This window comes from Rhinatrema bivittatum, chromosome 9 (assembly GCF_901001135.1).
Source record: "Rhinatrema bivittatum chromosome 9, aRhiBiv1.1, whole genome shotgun sequence".
Lineage (NCBI taxonomy): Eukaryota > Metazoa > Chordata > Amphibia > Gymnophiona > Rhinatrematidae > Rhinatrema > Rhinatrema bivittatum.
Genome location: NC_042623.1, coordinates 224,140,312 through 224,165,747, shown reverse-complemented (window position 1 = coordinate 224,165,747; position 25,436 = coordinate 224,140,312). Strand labels below are relative to the sequence as shown.

At 46.5% G+C, this 25,436-nt stretch overlaps 1 protein-coding gene across 2 annotated transcripts in view; it reads left to right on the top strand.

Annotated features, from left to right (window-relative positions):
- The window catches only part of LOC115099044 (kelch-like protein 24), a 130,221-nt gene extending 105,047 nt beyond the window's left edge, over positions 1 to 25,174 (top strand). For both annotated transcript variants that reach the window (XM_029616310.1, XM_029616311.1), the window contains 2 exons: positions 11,447 to 11,565; positions 25,049 to 25,174. In XM_029616310.1, coding sequence (XP_029472170.1) covers positions 11,447 to 11,565; positions 25,049 to 25,144 — 215 coding nt within the window. In that variant the 3' untranslated portion in view covers positions 25,145 to 25,174. The remainder of the gene's footprint in view (positions 1 to 11,446; positions 11,566 to 25,048) is intronic.
- Positions 25,175 to 25,436: the final 262 nt, after the last annotated feature.

Genomic DNA, 25,436 nt, shown 5'->3' with positions numbered 1-25,436 from the left:
TAGGATGGTATTTTTTAACAATGACCATGCCTCTTGCACACTTTTTACCTTTGTAGCTGCTCCTTTCAGTTTTTTTCTAACTATTTTTCTCATTTTATCAAAATTTCCCTTTTGAAAGTTTAGCACGAGAGCCATGGATTTGCTTACTGTCCCCCTTCCGGTCATCAATTCAAATTTGATCATATTATGATCACTATTGCCAAGTGGCCTCACCACCGTTACCTCTCTTACCAAATCCTGTGCTCCACTGAGAATTAGATCTAAAATTGCTCCCTCTTGTCAGTTCCTGAACCAAATGCTCCGTAAAAATATCATTTATTCCATCCAGGAACTTTATATCTCTAGCATGTACCCATGATACTTTTAGTCAGTCAATATTGGGGTAATTGAAGTCTAGAGAATAACAATGAGCAGGCAGCTGCACTTCAACAAATACTACAATCCAATAGTGCAGACAAAACAGTCTGAGTCCCAATCAGAGTTCAAAAGTTGAGTTTATTGATGTATCCATGTATTTTATGCGGCAACTCCACTGACTTAAATAGCAAACATTTCAACAGAGTCCCCCGACACGACCCGTGTTTCACCAGAGGCTGCGTCGGGAGGGACCAAGAACTTCACAAAGAATCTGAATGCAAGGCACTCCCTGCCATGTTAGAAGTCCTTGCATTCAGATTCTTTGTGAAGTTCTTGGGCCCTCCCGACGCAGCCTCTGGCGAAACACGGGTCCGTGTCAGGGGACTCTCTTGAAATGTTTGCTATTTAAGTCAGTGGAGTTGCCGCATAAAATACATGAATACATCAATAAACTCAATTTTTGAACTTTGATTGGGACTCAGACTGTTTTGTCTGCACTATTGGATTATGGTAATTGAAGTCTCCCATTATTACCGCACTACCAATTTGGTTAGCTTCCCTAATTTCTCTTAGCATTTCACTATTAGTTTCACCATCTTGACCAGGTGGACGGTAGTATACTTCTATTACTATAGTCTTCCCTGACACACAAGGGATTTCTACCCATAAAGATTTGATTGTGCATTTAGTCTCATGCAGGATGTTTATCCTGTTGGACTCTATGCCATCCCGGACATAAAGCGCCACACCGCCTCCCGTGTGCTCCTCTCTGTCATTGCGATATAATTTGTACCCCGGTATAGCACTGTCCCATTGGTTGTCCTCCTGCCACCAATTAAGTCTATGTCATCATTCACTGCTAGGTACCGAACCTCAAAAAGCACCTCAAAAAGGGTGTACAGGGTGTACAGAATTGATAAAAATATTGGATGGAGGAGGTTTGGTTGATGATTATATACGAGAAAAGAGTTCACCCAGTGGGGTTTTAATACTCACATATATGAAACCCTTCCTCTATCTTTCCAAAATTTTTTTTGTTGGTGAAACAACTGGGCTATAGGAGCCACCACAGACTCCGGAGCCCTCAGTGAATATTGGTTTGATCAATATATGACTCTGTTTTGAGCATGGAATAGTGCATTTTGAAGGTTTAGAGAAAAGATATTTATGGGGCATTAATCCATTGATTTGATAGTTTATCATTCACTGCTATACATTCTAATTCTCCCATTTTACTTCTTAGACTTCTGGCATTAGCATACAAACATTTCAAAGTTTGTTTTTTGTTTGTATTTTCATTCTGCTTTTTAATTGATAGGGATAAATTACATTTTTTTAGTTCAGGTAAGTTTTTAGTTACAGGCATTTGGACTACTTTTCTTATTATTGGAATCTCACTGTTGGGATGCCCTAATTCTAATGCATCATTAGTATCCTTTGAAGATACCTCTCTCCGAATCATTCGCTGCTGAGTGACTGTCGGCTTTCCCCTTTGTTCTAGTTTAAAAGCTGCTCTATCTCCTTTTTAAAGGTTAGCGGCAGCAGTCTGGTTTCACCCTGGTTAAGGTGGAGCCCATCCCTTTGGAAGAGACTCCCCCTTCCCCAAAAGGTTCCCCAGTTCCTAACAAAACTGAATCCCTCTTCCTTGCACCATCGTCTTATCCACGCATTGAGACTCCAGAGCTCTGCCTGCCTCTGGTGATTTGCGCATGGTACAGGGAGCATTTCAGAAAATGCTACCCTGGAGGTTCTGGATTTAAGCTTTCTACCTAAGAGCCTAAATTTGGCTTCCAGAACCTCCCTCCCACATTTTCCTATGTCGTTGGTGCCCACATGTACCACGACAGCCGGCTCCTCCCCAACACTGTCTAAAATCCTATCTAGGTGACACGTGAGGTCCGCCACCTTTGCACCAGGTAGGTATGTTAACAGACGATCCTCACGTCTACCAGCCACCCAGCTGTCTACATTCCTAATAATCGAAACACCAACTATGATGGCCAACCTAACCCTTCCCTTCTGGGCAGTAGGCCTTGGGGAGATATCCTCGGTGTGAAAGGACAATGCATCACCTGGAGAGCAGGTCCTTGCTACAGGATCCTTTGCTGCTGCACCAGGTTGATGCTTTCCAATCATGAGACCTTCTTCCTCCAAGGCAGCACCAGGACTGCCAGTCTGAAGTTGGGACATGGCTACTATGTCCCTGAAGGTCTTATCTATATACCTCTCTGTCTGCCTCAGCTCCTCCAGGTCTGCAACTCTAGCCTCCAGAGATCGGACTCGTTCTCTGAGAGCCAGGAGCTCTTTGCATCGCATGCACATGTACAATTTCTCACCGGCGGATAAAAAAATCATATATGTGACACTCGATGCAAAAGACTGGAAAGCCCCCCTCTTGCTGCTGGACTGCTGCCTTCATATCAAAATTGTTCAGTTCCTACTTAAGTTTTAGGTTGCTAAGGGAGTAGGAATGTGTCTAATTAATGTCCTTTAAATGTATTAGTGAATTCACTATATGTCTAGTATTGGCCTACAGGGGAATGATCAAGCTCATAAGGTTTTTGGGGGTTTTTTTTTGTTTTTTGGTAAGGGGCACCTGCCTATAAATTAAAGGATGAGCTAGGGCTGGGTGGGTGTGGGGTGGGAGGGTTGGAAAAACAAACAGTCTAACTTCAGTTAGTCAGCCAGAGTGACACACTGCTCTCTTGATTAACAAATGTTGGTACCTAATTAAACCAAATCACACTACCTGAACACCTTTCCAAGGTGAGTAACTGAACTGAACTTTTCAACCTTTTTACTTAGGTTTACACTGCTCCTAGCTTATTTCTAGCTTCTAGCTACTTTTTTTTTGTTTTTAATATACAAACACTCTAACTTCTGTTTACTAGCTGCCTTACAGACTTTTAAAAATAAACACACTAACTACTGCTTGTTAGCTGCCTTACTGACTAACTATTTAAAAATACAGTCTAACTTCTATTTATTCGCTGCCTTACTATTAAAAGCACAAACACACAAACACAGTAAATAATATTCCCAAATAGTTAATGTTGCCCCAATACTTTTTAAAAAAGACAGTGTCCTAAGCAAAAACTTACTGATTCCTTTCAGCCACCAGCAAGGTGATCCTCTCCTCTCAGTGCTCCCACTGGATTGTGGGTTACTGAGCTCTTCCCTTGCAATATATAATGTGCTTTTAAGGTAAATTAGTGCAAAACAATCCCTTTGGAGATTTACACTACAGTTAGTTGTCCTGAGTGACTCACTGCTGTTCTGATTAACAAATAATGGTACCTAATCAAATCAAACACACAACCTTAACACTTCAGTTAGTCAGTCAGAGTGACTCACTGCTCTCTTAATTAACAATGTTACGCTCTCCTCCTCCAGAGGGGAGGAGTTAGCAATCTGTTATCGCTCACCCCGCCAGGAGGGCAGAGTTAGTAATCTGTTCTGCTGTTCTCCTGAAAGGGGGAGGAGTTAGCGATATGACATGACCTGCTCCTCCAGAGAGGAGGAGTTAGCTACCTGTAGATCTGTTAGCGAACTGCTGTTAGATGCTCCTGTAAGGAAAGAGGTAGCAATCTGTTATGGATCAACTCTCCAAGGAAGAGGAGTTGGCAGTCTGTTCAATGATACTCTTCTGCTAACAATAGATATATTGTACTTCGCTACTGAGATAGCAATTATCATGCCTCCGCTACGGAGTAGCAATCTGTATACATATAGGCTGCTGGGAAGTCCCAAAGAAAGAGGAGTTAGCTATCTATATAATACTTCCGTGAGCAGTGTTAGTGGTCAGTAGTGGTTGGCTCCCACAGAGTGATAGTAGTGAAAGGAATGACCACTTGGAGGAAATGGTAAATCCCTGGGCCGATGGCAGCGCCCCCAGGAGGAGATCCTGAGAGGAACCACCGGCTAGGCTAAATATGAAATATCACAAATAGTTCTTTATTAGACTGGAAGCTGGACCACCAGTGGTGGCAGTAGTGAGTTGATGTGTTCGGCATGGCTGAAGTCCTTCTGATACTGGAATATAATCTCTGGGTTGCTGAGCTGTAGAGAGAGACTAGAAGTAGTGAGTAGACAGGGTATACTGGATACAAGATGGTACACTCACAATAGTAAATGTCTGCAGTGGTCTCTATGCCACAGAGAGTCTTCAGTACATTCAGGGTCAGGAGCCGTAGGCGAGCACTGGTCCCAAACAGTCTGTAATAAGAACTCACAATAGCTGTATATGAAATGGCTTCTAGAGTAGAAGTGAGTCTGTAAATGATTCTAGGAACATGGGCCCTCGTGGAGTGCCAATGTAACTCTCGATCTCCGTACCTGCGATAACGTCTTGGACGGAAGGGAGTCTTCAGAATTGTAGGAATGTAGGCCCTTGTGGAGCGAGTACCGATTCCTATGTACAATAGAACTCACTGTGTTCACGTCCGCGATCGCTTCCAGGCAATGAGGAGTCTTCTGAGTATTCAGGAACATAGGCCCTCGAGGAGCGAGTACCGGATCCCGTCTTGGCAATCTGAAATCAAGAAGAGAGAGCGGAGCCCCCGTGGAGTGGGTACTCCTGGTAAGTTTGAAAAGGCCGAGCAGTGGAGAAGGATTCCCCTGGCTGTCTCGGATCGTTGTTGCAAGTAGCATGGACTGCTGAAGCAAGTCCTGTTGGAGTTCCTTGCTAACTCGTTAGAGGTTAGCAAACAAAGACCTTTTAAAGTGAAAATGGATGATGTCACTACGGGGGATGCCCCCGAGGTTCGCGCCCTTGCTGGTACAAAGTCTGGAGCGCGCGCCCTTACGTCATCGGGAACATGGCGGATCCGTAGCGTCAAGCCAGCCCGGGGACACCGGGAGAAAGAGGAAGGGAGAAGCCGCGGCTGCATCTGTCCATCAGAGCCGAAGGGAGTCGCTTCCAAGGTAGAGAGGGTGGAGCGAGGGGCGAGAAGAAGCACAAATGCAACAAACAAATGTTGGTACCTAATCAAACCAAATCACACTACCTCAACCCTTTCCAAGGAGAGAAACTGAACTGAACTTTTCAACCTTTTTACTTAGGTATACACTGCTCCTAGCTTATTTCTAGCTTCTGGCTACTTTTTTTTTTTTTTTTAATTTAATATACAAACACTCTAACTTCTGCTTACTAGCTGCCTTACAGACTTTTAAAAATAAACACACTAACTACTGCTTGATAGCTGCCTTACTGACTATTTAAAAATACAGTCTAACTTCTGTTTATTCGCTGCTTACTGACTATTAAAATTACAAACACACTAAATAATATTCCCAAATAGTTAACTTTGCCTCAATACTTTAAAAAAAGACAATGTCCCAAGCAAAAACTTACTGATTCCTTTCAGCCACCAGCAAAGTGATCCTCTCCTCTCAGTGCTCCCACACAATATCTTTGAAAAGTCACAGGCACGATTCCCACCCCCTCCTCCACCACAAATGTCTCAAACCCCTGCTGGCCAAGGGGCCCCACAAACCCCTCCTAAGGAAAACAATAAAGAAAATATCAGTGCTGGCCCTCCAACTCTCCTTCTGCCTCCCTGGTAAATAGTAAAAATAAATAAATAAAATTGCCTCCTCGCCACCAGCCTCCTCCACCCACCCACCCAGTATCTCAGCTTGCCTCCTTTTAAAAGCCCAGGATCACAGTATACTGAATTATGGGTGCTTTCCACATTGCTCTGGGAATCAGCACTGGAAACATAAACTGTCAATGTAACTGGGTACTTGCCAGGTACTTGTAGTCTGGATTGACCCCTGTTGGAAACAGGATGCTGGGCTTGATGGACCCTTGGTCTGACCCAGTATGGCAATTTCTTAAGTTTCTTTAAGAATGGTTTTGGGAGGCCTTAGTCAGCAGGGGTTTGACACATTTGTGGTGTGGAGAGTTGGAATCAGGTCGGGAGGCCTGCAGTTGCATTTTTTTTTCCATAAGAGTGCCACTTATTCAGATATCTTTTGAAGATTAAGTGGCAGCTTATCTGGCCACACAAGGCTGGATAACTTTAGATCTAAAGGTAGTCGGATAACTTTAGGAGAGTATATTCCGTGGGACATTTAGCTGAATATCTGGGACAAGTTGTCCGGTTAACTGTAGCCAGATAATTTGTCCTCTCACCGCCTTGCTGGATATGGACATCATGTACATTTAACTTCAGTCACATTATTCCAAAATATATTTCAGGGTATGCTACAGTATGGTATATATCTTTTCTCTGGACGAAAACCACAGTTTATTTCATACTCATCATATTGAACATCCTAAGAAGCACAGCACTCATTTATTGGGACCAATTTGATGCATTTGTATATAAATTTGCCATCAGGAAAATGTATACTGTGTTGAGCTTTTAGAACCGAAGGAGTAGAAAATAAAAATAGTTTATTTGTAATCCAATATTGCTTCTGGAAAAGATCTGGCTTCTTTGTATATCGTGTTACCTTTTACTGGAATTTAGAAATGAGGGCCATAAGGTCGTTTATTTTAGATGCAACAACCTGAGGAGGAGGGGCAGGCTATTGCCTCTGCAGCACTAATTTCTCCTCCTTCTCCATCAGAGTAAATGCACTTCCTTCCTTGAACTTTGCCATCACGTCTAAAGAAGGGACCTGTGAGATATCAGCAGTTTGTGTGCTTCCCCTCATTTTTAAATAATTCTTATGTTGATGCAGTCAGGGCTGGATTCAGGGCCGGTGCAAGGGTATTTGGCACCCTAGGCAAACCTTACAGTCTGGCGCCCCCTCCCCATACACAATTTTAGATTATGAATTTATAACATATTTTACATGAACAATGACATTCTGAGGTAAAATTAATATACAAGTTGTTGTGATAATTTCATGCACTGTTGGGATGCCAACAAGAAACCTTTGCATCTTGGAATTCATATGGCATCATATCTATTGTGATATGTTTTGGCATGGTCCTCCCATATCAACACAGTACTATCTGCCAACACTCAAAGAATAACAACCCTACCTATGAAAAAGAATACCAAAAATATTACACCAGAATCTAAAATACCAATATACCTCCTATCAGGAAAACAGAACAGGCTAAGCTACTACAGATCCCTACAGAGAAACCACATGCTAAAAGAATGCTTCATCTCAGTCTTTGCATGCAGAACACAAACCTTCACTAAATACAGAATAAAGCCACATAAAGTATAACTAGAAACGTGCAGACAAAAACTGAACTGTAAAACGCATCACGCCAGACTCTATACAGTGTAACAATGGAAAAACAAAAATGTCACCATTCCTCGTGAAACAAATCAATAAAATAAAGATATATAAATCATTAATCATAATTATAAAATCATACAAATAAAATAATTTCAAAACAGCTGATGAATAGAATATCCAATAAAGACATGCAAATTTTGAAAGCCTTACAAAACACCAATAAAATATTTCAAACAGCAGACACATCACATACTACCCAATAATTAAAATGATAGTCAATCAAGAAAAATGAACTTAAAAAGCCACCTTTACTTACCCTCTCCAGCAGTTCTCCTACTCCTTTCCCTTGCAGGCCATACCAGAAGCAGCAGTAGCTGCTGAAGCTGTCCTCACAGACCTCTTCCTTAGGGACCACAACCAGTCTCTTCTGTCTCTCACTCACATACCAGTCACACCCTCAGGACCAGTTTCTGTCTCTCACACACCAATCTCTCCCCAACCAATCTCTCTCTCTCTCACACACACACACACACACACACACACCAGTCATCTCCCTGATCAGCCGTTCTCACACATACACACGTCACCTCTCTGGCCAGTCTCTCTCAACCACACATGCTCTCGCTCTCTCTTACTTACACACAGGCTTTCAATCACACACATGCTCTATTTCACTTACATACAAGCTCTCAAACATGTTCTATCTCACTTACAAACAGGCTCAATCACACACATGCCCTCTCTCACAGCCACAAGCCAGCCAAAAACATGCTCCATCTCTCTTGTGCACACACATTGACACACACAAGCACCCTCCCTGCCTCACATATACACCACACACACACATACAGAAGCACCCTCCCTGTCTCACATACATATTACACTCTCACAGAAGCACCTTGCTTTCAGACTTGCAGCATTTTTCACTTTTACTAAAAGTGAAAGTGATGCTTCCAACCGTTAAATAAGAAAACCACATTCCTATCAAAAGGCGAAATGACACCCTTCCTTCAGGTTCTGTCCTCCCAAGGGACAGCCACCCACACAGTACAGCTTCTCTTGTTTTACGCTTCCAGGCAATAAAGCAAGTGTCTTTCTTCAAACTATCAGTCGTATGATTATTCATGTGGGAGATATGGAACAGAAAGACATCCTTAGTCGGCTTCCCTTTTAAATGGGAAGATTCCAGTGTTAGTCATTTAAAAATATACATTTTCTAAAGGCTTAAAAAAAAAAAAAAAAAAGCAAAACCATTTCAGATTCTATTCTAGTCTTCATGCTTAAATTATGCTTAAAAAAAAAAACAAAAAAACAAACCCCACCTGGCATCAGTATCTTAAATTTGTGATTTTGATGAGATGAACATTTTAAAAACTTTAATTTTTTTTGCTTTAGTATTTGTCTCTACCCACTTTAAGTTAAATTTTATTTTCCAGAAGAGGGATGCTTAAAATTTAGTAATTTTATCTTTCATCCAACTTTTCAAAAGTTCAGCTATATGTATTATCATATTTCATTTTTTTAAACTGGCAGATTCCTTTCTCACATACACACACACTCACAGAAAGAAGATCGGCGCCGAGACTTAGGGGGCGCCCTGGCAGGCAGGCAGCCAGCTCCCGACTCGCCCTGCCTCCCCGCCAGTGCCACCCTCCCGACACCCCCCCCCCCCCATAGTGGTCCAGAGGAGGTCCCGGGAGCGATCTGCCGGTCCAGGGGCCTCGGCTGCCACTAAGCAAAATGGCGCCGGTGGCCTTCAGCCCCTACCATGTGACAGGGGCTACCGGTGCCATTGGTTGACCCCTGTCACATGATAGGGGCTGAAGGTAACCGGCGCCATTTTGCTTAGTAGCAGCCGAGGCCCCGGGAGCGGCAGATCGCTCCCGGGACCTCCGCTGGGCCACTAGGGCGTGTCGGGAGGGTGACACTCGGGGGGGAGGCAGGGCGTGTCGGGAGCTGACTGCCTGCCGCGGCGCCCCCTAAATCTCGACACTTGGTCTCCACCTAGGCGAGTCGAAGGTTGGCAGAATTTTGAAAGGGCACTTTTTGCCCTTTCAAAATTCTGCTGCCTGCCGCGGCGCCCCCTAAGTCTCAGCGCCCTAGGCACAGGCCTCGCTCGCCTAGTGGTTCCGCCGGCCCTGGCTGGATTTAAGAACATAAGAAATTGCCATGCTGGGTCAGACCAAGGGTCCATCAAGCCCAGCATCCTGTTTCCAACAGAGGCCAAACTAGGCCACAAGAACCTGGCAATTACCCAAACACTAAGAAGATCCCATGCCACTGATGCAATTAATAGCAGTGGCTATTCCCTAAGTAAATTTGATTAATAGCCGTTAATGGACTTCTCCAAGAACTTATCCAAACCTTTTTTGAACATAGAAACATAGAAATGACGGTAGAAGAAGACCGAACGGCCCATCCAGTCTGCCCAGCAAGCTAAACACTTTATCTTTTTTTTTGTTTTATCTTTTACTCTCTCCCACCTGTTACTATTGGCTTCCAGTACCCTCCAGCCCTAATTCCCCTCCACCCCACCACCAATGTAGAGAGCAGCGCCGGATCTGCATCCAAGTGAACATCCAGCTCAATTAGGGGTAGCAACCGCTGCAATAAGCAGGCCACACCCCTGCCCCATACTCTTACCCACCCCTAGTTTTTTTTGGGGGTTTTTTTTGGAGATGGCAGCCCTCCATCCTTCCGCTCCGTGAAGGTGGAACACCAACCACTGGCATCCCGCTCCGTGAATGCCTCTGTGGCTACTGCCGCTCCGTGCAGTGTTTTGCTGCCTCCTCTTTATTCATGTCCTCTAGACTTGATGGATCCACAGCTAAACTAACTGCACTAACCACATCCTCTGGTAACAAATTCCAGAGCTTTATTGTACGTTGAGTGAAAAATAATTTTCTCCGATTAGTACTGGCAGGGGTCTAGGGCACAACAGGATCAGGGCGAGGGGGGAGAAGGCACGCCAGAGCTGCGGGGGTGGGGTGGGGGATCCCCTCAGAGAGTGCACAGCAGGGGGAAGAGGGGGAGTCGACTTCAAAGAGAGGTCATGGTACCTCCTCCGTTATCCTTAGTGGCAATCTTTCCTCTGACTTGCCCCCTTAAAAATCTGCAGCATCCTGCAGACAGCCTAATGGGGAAACCTAGGCCTGGGTCCAGCGATAAAAGGGATTGTAATATTAACATTTATCATCAGCCTAAATGTTGGGATGGAAATTACACATTCTGTTTGGTGGTCTCCCTATTTACTTCAAGCATTCATTTGACTGTTAGGGAACCCCTGAAGCAAGCAGCTCGTTGCCATGATGGATCTAGAGCAGCAGCCTGCTTAGCTATTGAAGTTTGTGAGCGTTCTTGTGATTCTGCTGATAAACTATTTCACCAGCTGAGTGCTTTTGAAAGTTTTGCCTTTTGAAATATGTAATTGCTAAATGCTGCATGTAGTTGCCTCCTTGAGACAGCGTTTCCTCGAAACAGGGCTCGGGGGGGAGGGCGGGATCTTTCTCCCCTGTGTTACCGTCTGGCAACCTCTGCTGATGTAAACATTAGCCTTCACGTTGAAGATTCTATGCAGCCATATGAATAAAAATTCTCCCTTGACTCTCCTACAATTTGGTGGACAATATTTCATATTTGCTATACCTCTGCTTTGATCTTCATTGTATCCGGTATGCTGCCTGCTCCTATTGTTTGTGCTGATCTAAAGCAGCAAAATAATCATTTGTTTTATTAAATTTATTTAACTGTAAAAGTCCTGGTGGCTTGTTTATAATAGCAAAAAAAGACCCGAGAGGGTCAAATGTTAAAAGTTAGAAAACATTGGTGGTTTTCCCTTAAAATTTGTAATATAAAATGTTAGTATTTTATTGTTCATTCTTAGGTGGGAGGATAAACAGCCGTGATGTCTGGATGTATAACTCTCAGCTTAACATTTGGATCAGAGTGGCCTCTCTAAATAAAGGCAGATGGCGTCATAAAATGGCTGTCCTGCTTGGGAAAGTAAGCAAACAGTTTCTATTCTTTTACCTTGGCTACTTACCATCTTAGTCATTGTTAGGGATCTCATTTTCTTTTGTTTTTTTGGGGTTTTTTTTAAGCTATTGTTGGAAAACAAGTCTCTTGCTTTTTCTTTACAGTCAGACATGAACCTGTATTTACCAGCTGAACTTCCTGCTTGCAGTTAAGGAAGTACCTGGTCTTGCCTGTGATTCAAAGAGCACAGTAACATAAACAGTCAGGTCACTGTGTGTTCAGCTCTCTACTCATGTCTGAATTAATAACAGAAGTGTTTTTCAAAGGTTAGATGGCACAGAAGATGTCAGGAGGATATGACAGGTGATTTTTAGAGCATTGGGCAGTGGTGACATGAGTTTAAGCCTCCTCTCTTTAGACCAGTGGGTTCTGTTTCGGGTTCAAACTGTGCACACTGGTATTCTATCCAGGGGCTCTGACCTGGGGGGGGGGGGGGGGGGCTAATCTCACTGAGGTCTACACTGGGGGCTACCTGAGGGTCTTATCCCATAAAAACACACACAATTACTGGGATTATACCTGGGGGCTTGAACCTAGGAGCTTATCCCCTGCACAAATAGCCACACACAAATATTAGGATGATATCTGGGGGCTTGAACCCAGGAGATTATCCCCTACACAGAGAGCCACACACAATTACTTGGATTATACCTGGGGGCTTGAACCCAGGAGCTTATTCCCAGGACAAAGAGCCACACACAAACTTTGATTCAGTACATCATGGTTCCAGGTATTTAGGAAAGTGAGTTTATTTGAGCAATAGGAGGATAGAACAAAATAAAATCAGATTAGGAGATCACGTGACACTGTGAGGGAGAGCAGATGTAGCTCCTCTTCTCGGGCTCTCATCCCGCTCATCCAGCCCCATCTTTTATATTCCAAACATAAAATTTGCTCCCTGACCACAAGATTAGATTCGGGTGCTGACACTGCAAGTGATCGCTGGTGAAATGTCAACTCGGACGGCGCGGAAAGAGAAGGAAAAGGAAAGAGACAAGGTGCAGCCCAATGACATGGTGTCTGATGAGGAGCCGGGAACGCCCGAATCACCTGTCCCTACTAACTGGTCTGATCTTAAAGCAGCAGTCGTGGAGGTGCTGGAGCCGGAATTTAAAAAGCTATCAAACCAAATAGGTGAACTTACATCCTCTATCATGGGTTATGAAGCCTGGTTTGGGGACTTGGAACACAGAGTTTCCGATGCTGACGATGGCCTCCACAGCACGCAATCAGAGCTGGAAATCCTAAAGAATACGCTGGCACAGCACACCGATCGTCCTGAGCACCTGGAGAATAGGTCAAGATGATCAAATCTTAGGTTTGTAGGGCTGCCAGAATCGTTGGACGAAAGGGAAATTCCTCAATGGCTCGAATCCTGGCTCACCAAAGAACTTGCCCTAAATTTGGCGCGAGGGCCCTTACGAATGGAGCAAGCGCACCGCCTCGGCCTCAAATGACCCCAGCAAGATCGGCCCAGAGTGGTCATAGCTAAAATTCTCAATTATGCACATAAGGAGGCGATCGTACAAGCCGTGCGTGGAGGTAAGGCGCCATTCTACGAGGGAAAGAAGGTCCTAATATTTCAAGATTTCTCGGCGGCATTATCGGCCCAACGACGAGTACTCTCACCTTTGTGTGCTCAGCTGCACAACTTAGGCTACCGCGCCATGATTGTCTACCCGGCGCAGGTCAGGGTCGCCACCCCGAAAGGTCCTCGCTGGTTTTCAGATGTTGGAGAGCTGCGGGTGTTCATTTCTTCCCTTGATGATTCTTCGGCGACCCCTCTGAAGTCCCCAGACGCTTGTGATCTCTGAGCGCCACGTGTTCAATATGGCCGCTGGGACCTCGCTGTTTTTTTTTTCCTCTTTCTTTTTTCCTTTGCCTGAAGTTGTTTTGATCGTCTAGCATATGACTGAAGTATTTGTCACTGCCACGATCTGTTTTTCTATTTATTGTTTGTTCGCTGCTTGCTAGGACCCAGCAGTTCGGGACACCTAGACAATTTCTGCCCACTATCATGAACTGTGAGCCGGGCGACTCTCGGCCGGCTGGGAGGCCCGACTCGATGGGAATGTACATAACTAAACGTACCCTTCACCGGCTCCCTTCACCAGAACCTTGCGCTTTGTTCCCGTGGCTGGACTTTGGGAACGATTTAATCGACAGAACGGAGGGTGCATTGCAGATTCGGAGCCACAATCAGTACAGCCGGAGGTGATTGGGACTATGACGACTAGTTGGATATTTTCTTTATTTGTTGTGTATAATACCTTCTTACTTGCGGGAATTCTCTGGGCTGCTGATTATTGTGATATATGGCCACAGTCTGTTCCCCCAGCTTCGGGGTATTTCTGCAAAGATTTTCAGACTCTTTGGCTTAGGGGCCAGACCTTTCCCCTTACCGGGAACAAAAGGGGTGAGTTCATTTTTCTCCATGTGGGGAACTATGTAAGGCGGCCGCCTAGTCAAGGGCAATTTGTTTATCATACAGAGTTTGTGGGAAGGGGGGGGCAGGTAATCCGATGCTATTTATTCCTGTATCTTCCTTGGTCTCCCACGGTTTCGGGAGATATGTTCTTTCCGTGTTTTGGAGTTAAGTTAACTAGAATACCTGGGCGGCCCCCGAATTCCTTGGGATCAGCCCAACATGTGTTTCCTGTTTTGGAATCCCCTAACTCTGTTACTCGCCTTATTACTCGTTATCAAGGCAGAGAGGGCGGGAAAAGAGAACCTAGGACCGATATTGGGGAACGCTCATGTACGGAGCTGGGGCTGGGGGGTGGCGGGGGGAGTCTTTAGCGTATTGAGTGACCTCTGGGAACAGGGTATGGTAAGATTAGAGGCGGGGGGGTTGGTACTCAGAGGGTACGGGGGTGGGGGATGCAGGGGGTCAGAAGGGGGTGGGAGGGGGGGGACGGGGGGGGGAACTTTAGTTTAATAGTAGTCCTGCTCCTTTCTCCGGGAGGGCTGGGAATTTGGTTCCTCCTGGTTGGTAGTTCACCGGGTGGGTGAGTCTTCGTGGCTCAAGAGTTGGTCTTTGCTGGGACGGCCATCTCTTGTCTCATTTTAGTGCAATCTGTTGTAATCACCTTCTTTGTTCCAGAGAATGGCTAGAACGGGCCCTATTTTGACTTCCTGGAATGTATGTGGTATCCATTCTCCAGTTAAGAGGTACAAAATCTTACAGGCCTTGAGGCGCAAATCTACGGATCTCGCATTCCTCCAAGAAACCCATCTCACAGATGCGGAACACTCTAAATCGCGCCAGGGTTGGGTAGGGGAAGTTCATTTTGCATCTGCAAACTCCAGATCGGCAGGGGTGGCAATATTAATTCGTAAAAATCTCCCACTGCAAGTGTTAAATGTGATTAAAGACCCAAATGGAAGATATGTGCTCTTAGAGGCTGAATTTCATCAGATCCCTATAGTGTTCTGCTGTGTATATGCCCCTAACTCCCAGCAATCTGCTTTCTACCACACCCTGCAGCAGGTGCTTCTTCCATACATAGACAAGAATTTGGTGGTAGAGGGGGATTTTAATGCCTTAAGGGACCCTGCATGGGATAGAATTTCTTCAGTGCCGTATTTTGGGCAGCCCAGTAAAGATCTTCCGTCTTTAGAAAACACTTTACATTTGGTGGATTCATGGAGGACACTCCATCCCTTTGAAAAAGGATTTTCGCATTTAGCAAGGGCGCATGCAACCCAATCCCGCATCGATTACTTTTATGTGAGTGCCTCATATTTTTCTCAGATTTCCTCTGCCGGGATTGGTGATGTCATAATATCTGACCATGTACCCATTTGGCTAGAATTAAAGGCCAATCCAGTTCAACGGAGATATCCGTATTTTTTAGCTGAGGATACTTCATTCCAGGCCTTTGTCCGGGAGAGGTGGGAACGTCGACGGTTCCTTCAGATTTGGAATGGACACTTACAAGCTTTACCGCACCGGGCACGTAGCCTGATTCTCAATTGCTGACATGGTTTTTGAACAGGCTCGCTCGCTTACCTCGTGGACTTTACCAAACATGGACTATACTGAGCTAGGACTTTTGTTGTGGACCTTGGGGAGTGGGTTGGGGGGGTAAATTAGACATGATATTGTTGTTACATTGGGTTGCTGATGGAATTGGGGATATAGAAGGAACCATATGTCTCTAATTCCCTTTGTACTGTTATCTATTTCCTTCAATAAAAAACCGTTTTCTACTAAAATCAGATTATACTGAAGAAGTAATGGTAAATAGTATCTATAAAAGCTTACATGTTTCCAAAGGATCAGCCTCTGCTCTCATGTTCAGCATGCTCTCCCCCTCTCTCCTTATACACTAAAAAATGCTTGTAAAAGCAGTGGTGTTCCCTCTCTCTGATTTCTTATCAAATTTCAGGCACAGCTGTGTGGCTTTCATTCTCTCTCAGGCCTTAATTGCTAGCTTTCTCATCGTAGACCTACTGGAATAACTAAAATAACAGACTGTAAACATTTCACAGTGCAAAACAGTAAATAGGAGTTCACTCAGAGGTTGGCCTGTGTCCTTCAAACTAGTCTGTTTCTGAATGAAAACTCTGAAACTATACTACACATCCTCAGCAAAAGTAACAAAATTTGACTCCATAGGTTCTCAACCTTTTTTGATTGGGACACTCCTGACAGATGGTTCTCACATGTGTGACACACTGCTCATTACAATCTACGGTGGAAATAATAAAAAAAAAAAAAGGCCCCATATTACTTTCATTGTTAAGAATGGCGCAAGGGAAAAATAAGTGTACTCTCTCTGACATAAATTATATAAATAGTAAACATCCCATACCAGAACAGCACCAACTTCCAGTACTCAAACAGTAACCATCTTACCTAAGAAAAGACAACACTGAAAATATTATGCCAGACCTTAAAAACTCCAATTCTTCTATTAGGAAAATGGAACAACCAGGCTGCTGTAGAGTCCTACCTAGAAACTACATGTAGCAGAATATCTCACCTGAATCACATGTGCAGACCCTCCACCAAACAGAATAAAGAGACCATAAAGCATAAATAGAAACATGCAGTCAAAAAGTGAACTGGAAACCGCAACAAGCCAGAGTCTCGGTATGCAGTGTTATGGAGTAACGGTTTTAGTGGACCCTTGGGCCGGCCTGCAGGAGACTGGGGAGAGGAGGACTATAGTCTCAGTGTACAAGCAGGCCGGGAGGCGGATATCAGGCAGGATGCGAACGAAGATCTTCACCCTGGAAGCCGGTGCTCCCCCGGGAGGAGCCCGTAGGAGCCCAGCCGCTGGGACCTAGGTGATTGGTGGTGAGACTTCACCCTAGAAGCCGGAGCTCCCCCGGGAGGAGCCCGTAGGAGCCAGACTGCTGGGACTTAGGCGAGTACTGTAGCTGGATCAGGAACAAGCAGGCTTGGGAACTGGAACCAGGCAGGGAATTGAAGCAAGACACGGGTACTGGAACCAGGCTGGAACTGAAGCAAGACACGGGTACTGGAACCAGGCAGGAACTGAAGCAAGACACGGGTACTGGAACCAGGCAGGAACTGAAGCAAAGTCTGAAGCAGGAACCAGGCTGGAACGGAGCAACTACCGGCAAGTAGTAACACACTCCGGGGCATGGAGCAACTGGAAACCGCAAGGTAACCCCGTTGCAAGGCAAAGACTGAGGGTCCGCGGCCGGCTTACATAGGCCGCGGCATCTGACGTCAGGAAGCGGGCGGAGCTTTGAATGGCGGGAACAGGCCTACAAAAGCGTCCTTCTTGCGCGCGCGCGCCTAGGGACAGGGCGTCCACCGAAGATCTCGCACCGGCATCGCCCCCGCAGGGACACCGCCACACAGGCTGCAAACTCCACCAGCTGAACCGGGAGCGGGACCAGGAACATGGAGGTAAGGGCCTGGTCGCGGTACACGCGACCGGGACGTAACAGTACCTCCCCTCTTACGCCCCCTCTTAGCAGGCCTGGGTTTACCTGGGTGGTCCTGATGGAACTGCTTTAGTAAGTCCTTGTCAAGGATGTTGCGGGCAGGCTCCCACGAGTTATCCTCGGGACCACAACCCTCCCAAGCGAGCAGATATTCCCAGCGTCGTTGATGGAAGCGCACATCAAGGATTTTCTGGACTTGGTATGTGGTGTCATCTGACACAGAAGGATCCAGAGAGTCAGGAGCCCGAGGATGATATCTAGAAAGAACGAGAGGCTTCAATAATGACACGTGGACGACATTATGTATATGCATGGAGGAGGGTAGGCGTAACCGATACGAGACTGCTTCCACTCGTTCGGCGATACGAAACTGTCCACAAAATCTTGGGGCTAGTCTTCGAGACAGGATCCATAGCTGTAGATTCTTAGTACTAAGCCAGACGCGGTCTCCTGGGAGGAAGATAGGTGCTGGCTGACGATGCTTATCTGCCCATTTCTTGGAGGTCCTGGCGGCTTTATGCAACTTCTTCTGGATAGAAGTCCATAAAGTAAGTAACTGACGGGCTGAAAGCTGCACTGCTGGGAGTGCACTGGGATTTGGCGAGGACAGAGGCGGGCGAAGTTGTTTCCCATACACAACGAGGAAAGGTGAACTTCCAGTAGCGGCATGCGTATGATTATTATACAAAAATTCCGCCCACGGGAGTAACTTGGCCCAATTGTCTTGTCGTTCGTTAACGAATGACCAAAGAAAAGTCTTTAATGTCCGGTTGGTCCGTTCCGTCTGCCCATTGTTCTGGGGGTGGAACGCAGACGAGAGACTGAGTTGCACGTTAAAAATGCTTACATAGTACCTTCCAATATCGAGCGGTGAATTGCGGACCTCGATCTGACACTATGTCCTGAGGGAGGCCATGGAGTCTAAAATGTTCTGAGCAAAAAGGTTGGCCAAGTCAGGTGCTGAGGGTAACTTTGGCAGAGGAACAAAATGCGCCATTTTGGAGAACCGGTCTATGGTCACCCAAATGACCGTGTTTCCTTCTGAAGCAGGGAGATCCACCACAAAGTCTGTGGAGATATGCATTCAGGGCTCCACCGGAATGGGCAACAGTTGTAATAAGCCCCTAGGCTTCCCGGTGAGTGGCTTCTGTAAGGCGCAAGTAGGGCAGGAGCCCACAAATGCATGAACGTCCTGTCTCACTGTCGGCCACCAGTAATACCGGTTCAGCAGATCAAGGGTTCCTTCGCGGCCTGTGTGGCCCCCAGTGAGGGAGTCATGGGCCCAGGCAAGGACTGCTCTACGAGAGCGGCGAGGGACGACGGTTTTCCCTTGGGGGGACACAGAAGTCGCCGAGAGGCACACCTTCGTGGGGTCCAGGATATATTGTGGAGTCTCTGGAGTTTCCTCGACTTTGGTGGAACGTGACAGGGCGTCAGCTCGGATGTTCTTAGAGCCCGGACGATAACGCAGAATAAAGTTAAAACGGTCGAAGAACAGGGACCACCGAGCCTGCCTCGGGTTCAGGCATTGGGCTTGGCTCAAGAATGCCAGGTTCTTGTGGTCGGTGTATACAGTAACTGGATGGTTGGCCCCTCCAACCACTGTCTCCATTTTTCCAAGGCGAGTTTCATGGCCAGCAACTCTTTATCGCCAATATAGTAGTTGCTTTCCGCCGGTGAGAATTTTCTTGAGAAGTATGAGCACGGTAGTAGTTGTCTTGTATCGGAGTGCTGACTAAGCACGGCCCCAACCGCCACATTGGAAGCATCGACTTCCACCATGAATGGTTGGCAAGGGTCAGGATGATGAAGGCAGGTATTTTGCAAAAAGGACTTCTTAAGGTCCTTAAAGGCTTGGCAGTCCACAGCACTGGCTCCCTTCTGGGTAAGTGCAGTTAAAGGCGCCACAATGCGAGAGTAATTTGGGATGAAATGCCTGTAGAAATTTGCGAAGCCGAAGAAGCGTTGCAATGCTTTAAGGCCCCTCGGCTGAGGCCAGTTCTTAATCACAGCCACTTTCTCGGGATCCATTTGAAAGCCAGCTGCTGAGACAATGTAGCCCAGGAACGGCAGGGAAGACTTCTCGAAGCTACATTTCTCCAGTTTCGCGTACAAGCTATGCTCCCTGAGTATCTGGAGCACTTGACGAACATGCTGATGGTGTGTAGGCAAATCTTGGGAGTAGATTAGAACATCATCGAAGTAGACGATTACGCAGGTGTTCAGTAGGTCCCGTAGCACCTCGTTCATCAGTGCTGAAAAACCGCCGGGGCATTACACAAGCCGAAGGGCATTACAAGATACTCGCAATGCCCGTCTCTGGTATTAAAAGCTGTTTTCCACTCGTCTCTGGGACGAATTCTGACCAAGTTGTAGGCACCCCGTAAGTCCAGTTTTGTAAAAATCTTTGCTCCCTGAAGCCTATCGAGGAGCTCCAGGATTAGCGGGATAGCAATCCCGCTTAGTAATGAAATTAAGCCCTCGATAGTCAATGCATGGCCTCAGCAAACCGTCCTTCTTGCTGACAAAGAAGAAGCCCGCCCCAGCAGGTGATTTGGACGGGTGGATAAACCCCTTGGCCAAGTTCTCAGATATGTATTCGGACATGGCCCGGGTTTTGGGTAATGACAAAGGATATACCCTACCTCGAGGGGGCATGGTTCCGGGTAACAGGTCAATGGCGCAGTCATACGGACGGTGCTGCGGAAGGATCTCCACCTTCGTCTTGGAGAAGACATCTGTGAAGTCCTCATAAGGTGCCGGAGGACTGAGGGCGGAGTACAGCAACGGTAGTCCTGGACCCTTGGGTACCTTCATACAATTAGCGAGACAGAATGGGCTCCATTTGGTAATTTGTAGAGTATCCCACTGGATCGTAGGCGAGTGTTTTTGTAGCCATGGCAACCCTAGATATCTCATCCGAATGGATCGCCCTGGTGCGGACAGTGATGGGTGCCGGGGACGTCATGATAGGTCCTGGAAGGAGCGTCCCCTGGATGGAGGTAATTCGTAACGGAACCTCCCGTCCTGCAGGATAAAATTACCCCCTGCTCCTGAATCCGAATGCGAGTGTCTCTAGAGACCCTCCAGGGTACTCCAGAGTAATAGGCACAGTACATTGAGGAGCTGTAGCGCAACCTAGGAGGAGCTCCTCTCGACCTCCTAGGTTCTGGCGTTTTCCGCACGCTCCTGGCAGCATGCCAAGTAGTGGCCCTTCTGCCCACAATACAGGCACAGGCCCATCGAGCAACGACGTTGTCTCTCTTCAGCAGAGAGCGGGGCATGTCCCAGCTGCATGGGTTCGCAGAAGTCTTAGGAGAAGACACTGGTCTCGTAGGAACAGAAGTTGGACTGTGTCTGGTCGGGCCGCAACTCCCTGGCCCTTTGTTGTAAGCGACGGTCAATGCGGGCGGGCCATCTCTATAAGAGCGTTGAGGTCCTCCGGAAGATCACGGGGGGCAATCTCATCTTTGATACATCCGAATAGTCCTTCCAGAAAGGTGGCTTTGAGGCTGCCGTCTTGCCAGGCCACCTCTTGGGCAAGAGTCCGGAACTCCATAGTGTAGTCTGCCAAGGAGCGAACCCCCTGACGGAGCTGTAGCAGTTCGGACATAGCCATGGCTAATCGGGCCGGCTCATCAAAAGCCTGTCGGAGGTTCGAGATGAACTGCTGTAAATCCACTAATGAAGAATCATTATGTTCCCAAAGGGGGGAGGCCCACACCAAGGCCTCCCGTCAAGCAGGGACAGGATGTAGGCTACCTTTACCATGTCGGTGGGGAACTGCCGGGGCAGCAGGGAGAACCGTATGAAACATTGGTTCAAAAAACCCGCGACAGGTCTTAGCATCCCCAGCGTAGCGAGAGGGTGCAGGTAGCTGAGTTACGGAAGTAGCTTGTCCCTCGGGTGCCGGGCCAGCGGCAGGAGGGGAATCAGCAGGCAAAGAATCAAGGTGGATTGCAAACTGGCTAAAAGACAGGAAACAGAGAGTAGGATTAAATGGGCAATTTTCTCAGTGGAAGGGAGTGGGACAGTGGAGTGCCTCAGGGATCTGTATTGGGACCCTTACTGTTCAATATATTTATAAATGATCTGGAAAGAAATACGACGAGTGAGATAATCAAATTTGCAGATGACACAAAATTGTGCAGAGTAGTTAAATCACAAGCAGATTGTGATAAATTGCAGGAAGACCTTGTGAGACTGGAAAATTGGGCATCCAAATGGCAGATGAAATTTAATGTGGATAAGTGCAAGGTGATGCATATAGGGAAAAATAACCCATGCTATAATTACACGATGTTGGGTTCCATATTAGGTGCTACAACCCAAGAAAGAGATCTAGGTGTCATAGTGGATAACACATTGAAATCGTCGGTTCAGTGTGCTGCGGCAGTCAAAAAAAAGCAAACAGAATGTTGGGAATTATTAGAAAAGGAATGATGAATAAAACGGAAAATGTCATAATGCCTCTGTATCGCTCCATGGTGAGACCGCACCTTGAATACTGTGTACAATTCTGGTCGCCCGCATCTCAAAAAAGATATAATTGCGATGGAGAAGGTACAGAGAAGGGCTACCAAAATGATAAGGGGAATGGAACAACTCCCTCTATGAGGAAAGACTAAAGAGGTTAGGACTTTTCAGCTTGGAGAAGAGACGACTGAGGGGGGATATGATAGAGGTGTTTAAAATCATGAGAGGTCTAGAACGGGTAGATGTGAATCGGTTATTTACTCTTTCGGATAGTAGAAGGACTAGGGGACACTCCATGAAGTTAGCATGGGGCACATTTAAAACTAATCGGAGAAAGTTCTTTTTTACTCAACGCATAATTAAACTCTGGAATTTGTTGCCAGAGAATGTGGTTCGTGCAGTTAGTATAGCTGTGTTTAAAAAAAGGATTGGATAAGTTCTTGGAGGAGAAGTCCATTACCTGCTATTAAGTTCACTTAGAGAATAGCCACTGCCATTAGCAATGGTTACATGGAATAGACTTAGTTTTTGGGTACTTGCCAGGTTCTTATGGCCTGGATTGGCCACTGTTGGAAACAGGATGCTGGGCTTGATGGACCCTTGGTCTGACCCAGTATGGCATTTTCTTATGTTCTTAGTTGTTCTACTACCGTGGCTGCCAGCATATCAATGCAGTGTTGCTGCTGTTGCATCTGCTGGGCCATCCCAGGAAGGTCCGGACGGTCCGGCATATCCGCCGAATCCATGGCCTTGCAATCTGTTATGGATTAACGGCTTTAGTGGACCCTTGGGCCGGCCTGCAGGAGACTGGGAAGCGGAGGACTATAGTCTCAGTGTAGAAGCAGGCCAGGAGGCGGATATCAGGCAGGATGCAAACTAAGAGCTTCACCCTGGAAGCCGGTGCTCCCCCGGGAGGAGCCCGTAGGAGCCCAGCCGCTGGGACTTAGGTGATCGGTGGTGAGACTTCACCCTAGAAGCCGGAGCTCCCCCGGGAGGAGCCCGTAGGAGCCCGACCGCTGGGACTTAGACGAGTACTGTTGCTGGATCAGGAACAGCAGGCTTGGGAACTGGAACCAGGCAGGGAACTGAAGCAAGACACGGGTACTGGAACCAGGCTGGAACTGAAGCAAGACACGGGTACTGGGAACCAGGCAGGAACTGAAGCAAATTCTGAAGCAGGAACCAGGCTGGAACAGAGCAACTACCAGCAAGTAGTAAACACACTCCTGGGCACGGAGCAACTGGGAAACGCAAGGTAACCCGTTGCAAGGCAAAGACTGAGGGTCCGCGGCCAGCTTACATAGGCCGCGGCGTCTGATGTCAGGAAGCGGGCGGAGCTTTGAATGGCGGGAAACAGGCTTACAAAAGTGTCCTCCTTGCGCGCCCGTGCGCGCGCCTAGGGACAGGGCATCCACCGAAGATCTCCCAAGGGCGTCGCCTCCGCGGGGACGCCGCCACACAGGCCGCAAACTCCGCCAGCTGAACTGGGAGCGGGACCAGGTACATGGAGGTAAGGGCCTGGTCGCGGTACACATGACCGGGACCGTAACATGCAGTGCAACAAAGGAAAAAGAGAAATCACCAGTCCTCATAAAATAAAGCAAGAAATATAAAATCAATAGCAGTAAAATCATACTAATAAAAAGAACAGGTTATTTCAAAACAGTTGATGAATGGAATATCCATAATTAAAAACTCAATAAAATATTTCAAAACAGTAGGCACAAAGACCCAATAATTAAAAATAATAAGGATTAAAAATGCTCTGTTCTCCATTCGATATCCAGGTTCCCCAAGATTGTTGTGAATTGGGAGGAGGGGACTTCAGACGGAAGCCAGCAGTAAATATCTCCTTTCTCTCACACACATGCTCTCTTTCTCACTTACATAGGCTCTCAATCACACAATTACACACATGCTTGCTCTCTCACTTACACAGGCTCTCAATCACACAATTACATACATGCACTCTCTCTCACACAGTTACACACATGCACTCTCTCTCACACTTACATAGGCTCTCAATCATATAATTACACACATGCTATCTCTCTCTCTACTTACATAGGCTCTCAATTACACAATTACACACATGCTTGCTCTCTCACTTAAATGGGCTCTCAATCACACAATTACACACATGCTTGTTTTCTCACACAGGCTCTCAGTCACACAATGACACACATGCTCTCTCGCTCATATACACAGGCTCTCAATTACATGACATACATGCTCACTCACTTACATAGGCTCTCAATCACACAATTATACACATGCTCTCTCACTTACATAGGCTCTCATCACACAATTACACACATGCATGCTGTCTTACATAGGCTCTCAATCACACAATTACACACGCTCCGCTCTCACGTAGGTTCTCAATCACACAATTACACACATGCTGTCTCTCTCACTTACATAGGCTCTCAATCATACAATTGCACACATGTTCTCTCTCTCACTTACATAGGCTCTCAATCACACAATTAGCCCACATGCTTGCTCGCTCACTTACATAGGCTCTCAATCACACAATTACATATATGCTTGTTCTCTCCTTACAGGCTCTCAGTCACACAATGACACACGTGCTCTCTCGCTCACATAAACAGCTCTCAATCACATGACATACATACTCACGCACTTACATAGGCTCTCAATCACACACATGCTTGCTCTCATCAATTTGCATAGGCTTCAGTCCACACATTACACACATGCTCACTCTCACATTGTGTGATTGAGAGCCTATCACCCACATGCTTGCTTTCTCAAATAGGCTCTCAAACACACAGTTACACACATGCTCTATCTCTCTTATATACACAAGGCTCAATCATACATACACATTATCTCACGCAAACAGGCTCTCAATCACACACTTACATACATGCTGTCTCACACACACACACACATATGCTCACTCACTCACTTTTCCCACCAAACTAGTGGCAGTAACAGCCTCCTCCTCTTCCAGCCTTCGCAGCCCTTGAGAAAGGAGACCAATCGGCCACGGGGGCTGACATTGCTTCTCATTTTGCTCCAGGCCGATACTGCTCTTCTTTGGGCCGGCGCAGCTGCTCTTCTTCAGGCTGGCGCTACTGCTCTTCTTCGGGCCAAGTCTGGCAGAGACTTTACCTAACAGAGTCTCTTCTTCCCACGCTCGTGGCTGCTGCACTTCACTTCCTCTTCCAGACCATGGGGACAGAAAAAAGAAACCATACTGGTGCTACTGTTTCCAGCTCTCCTGCCGTGTTCTGCCCGGGCTTATAGCTGGGTGGAGGAAGAGTTCCAGTTCTCTGGAGCAGAAGCAGCTGGGCCAGCAGAGGACCGGGAAGTGTGATTTTTCAAAATGTTATGTGCGTAAAAATTAACATATACGTGCATAAGCAGCCTTTACTTGTGTATTTCGTATTTTATAAAGTAAAAAAAAT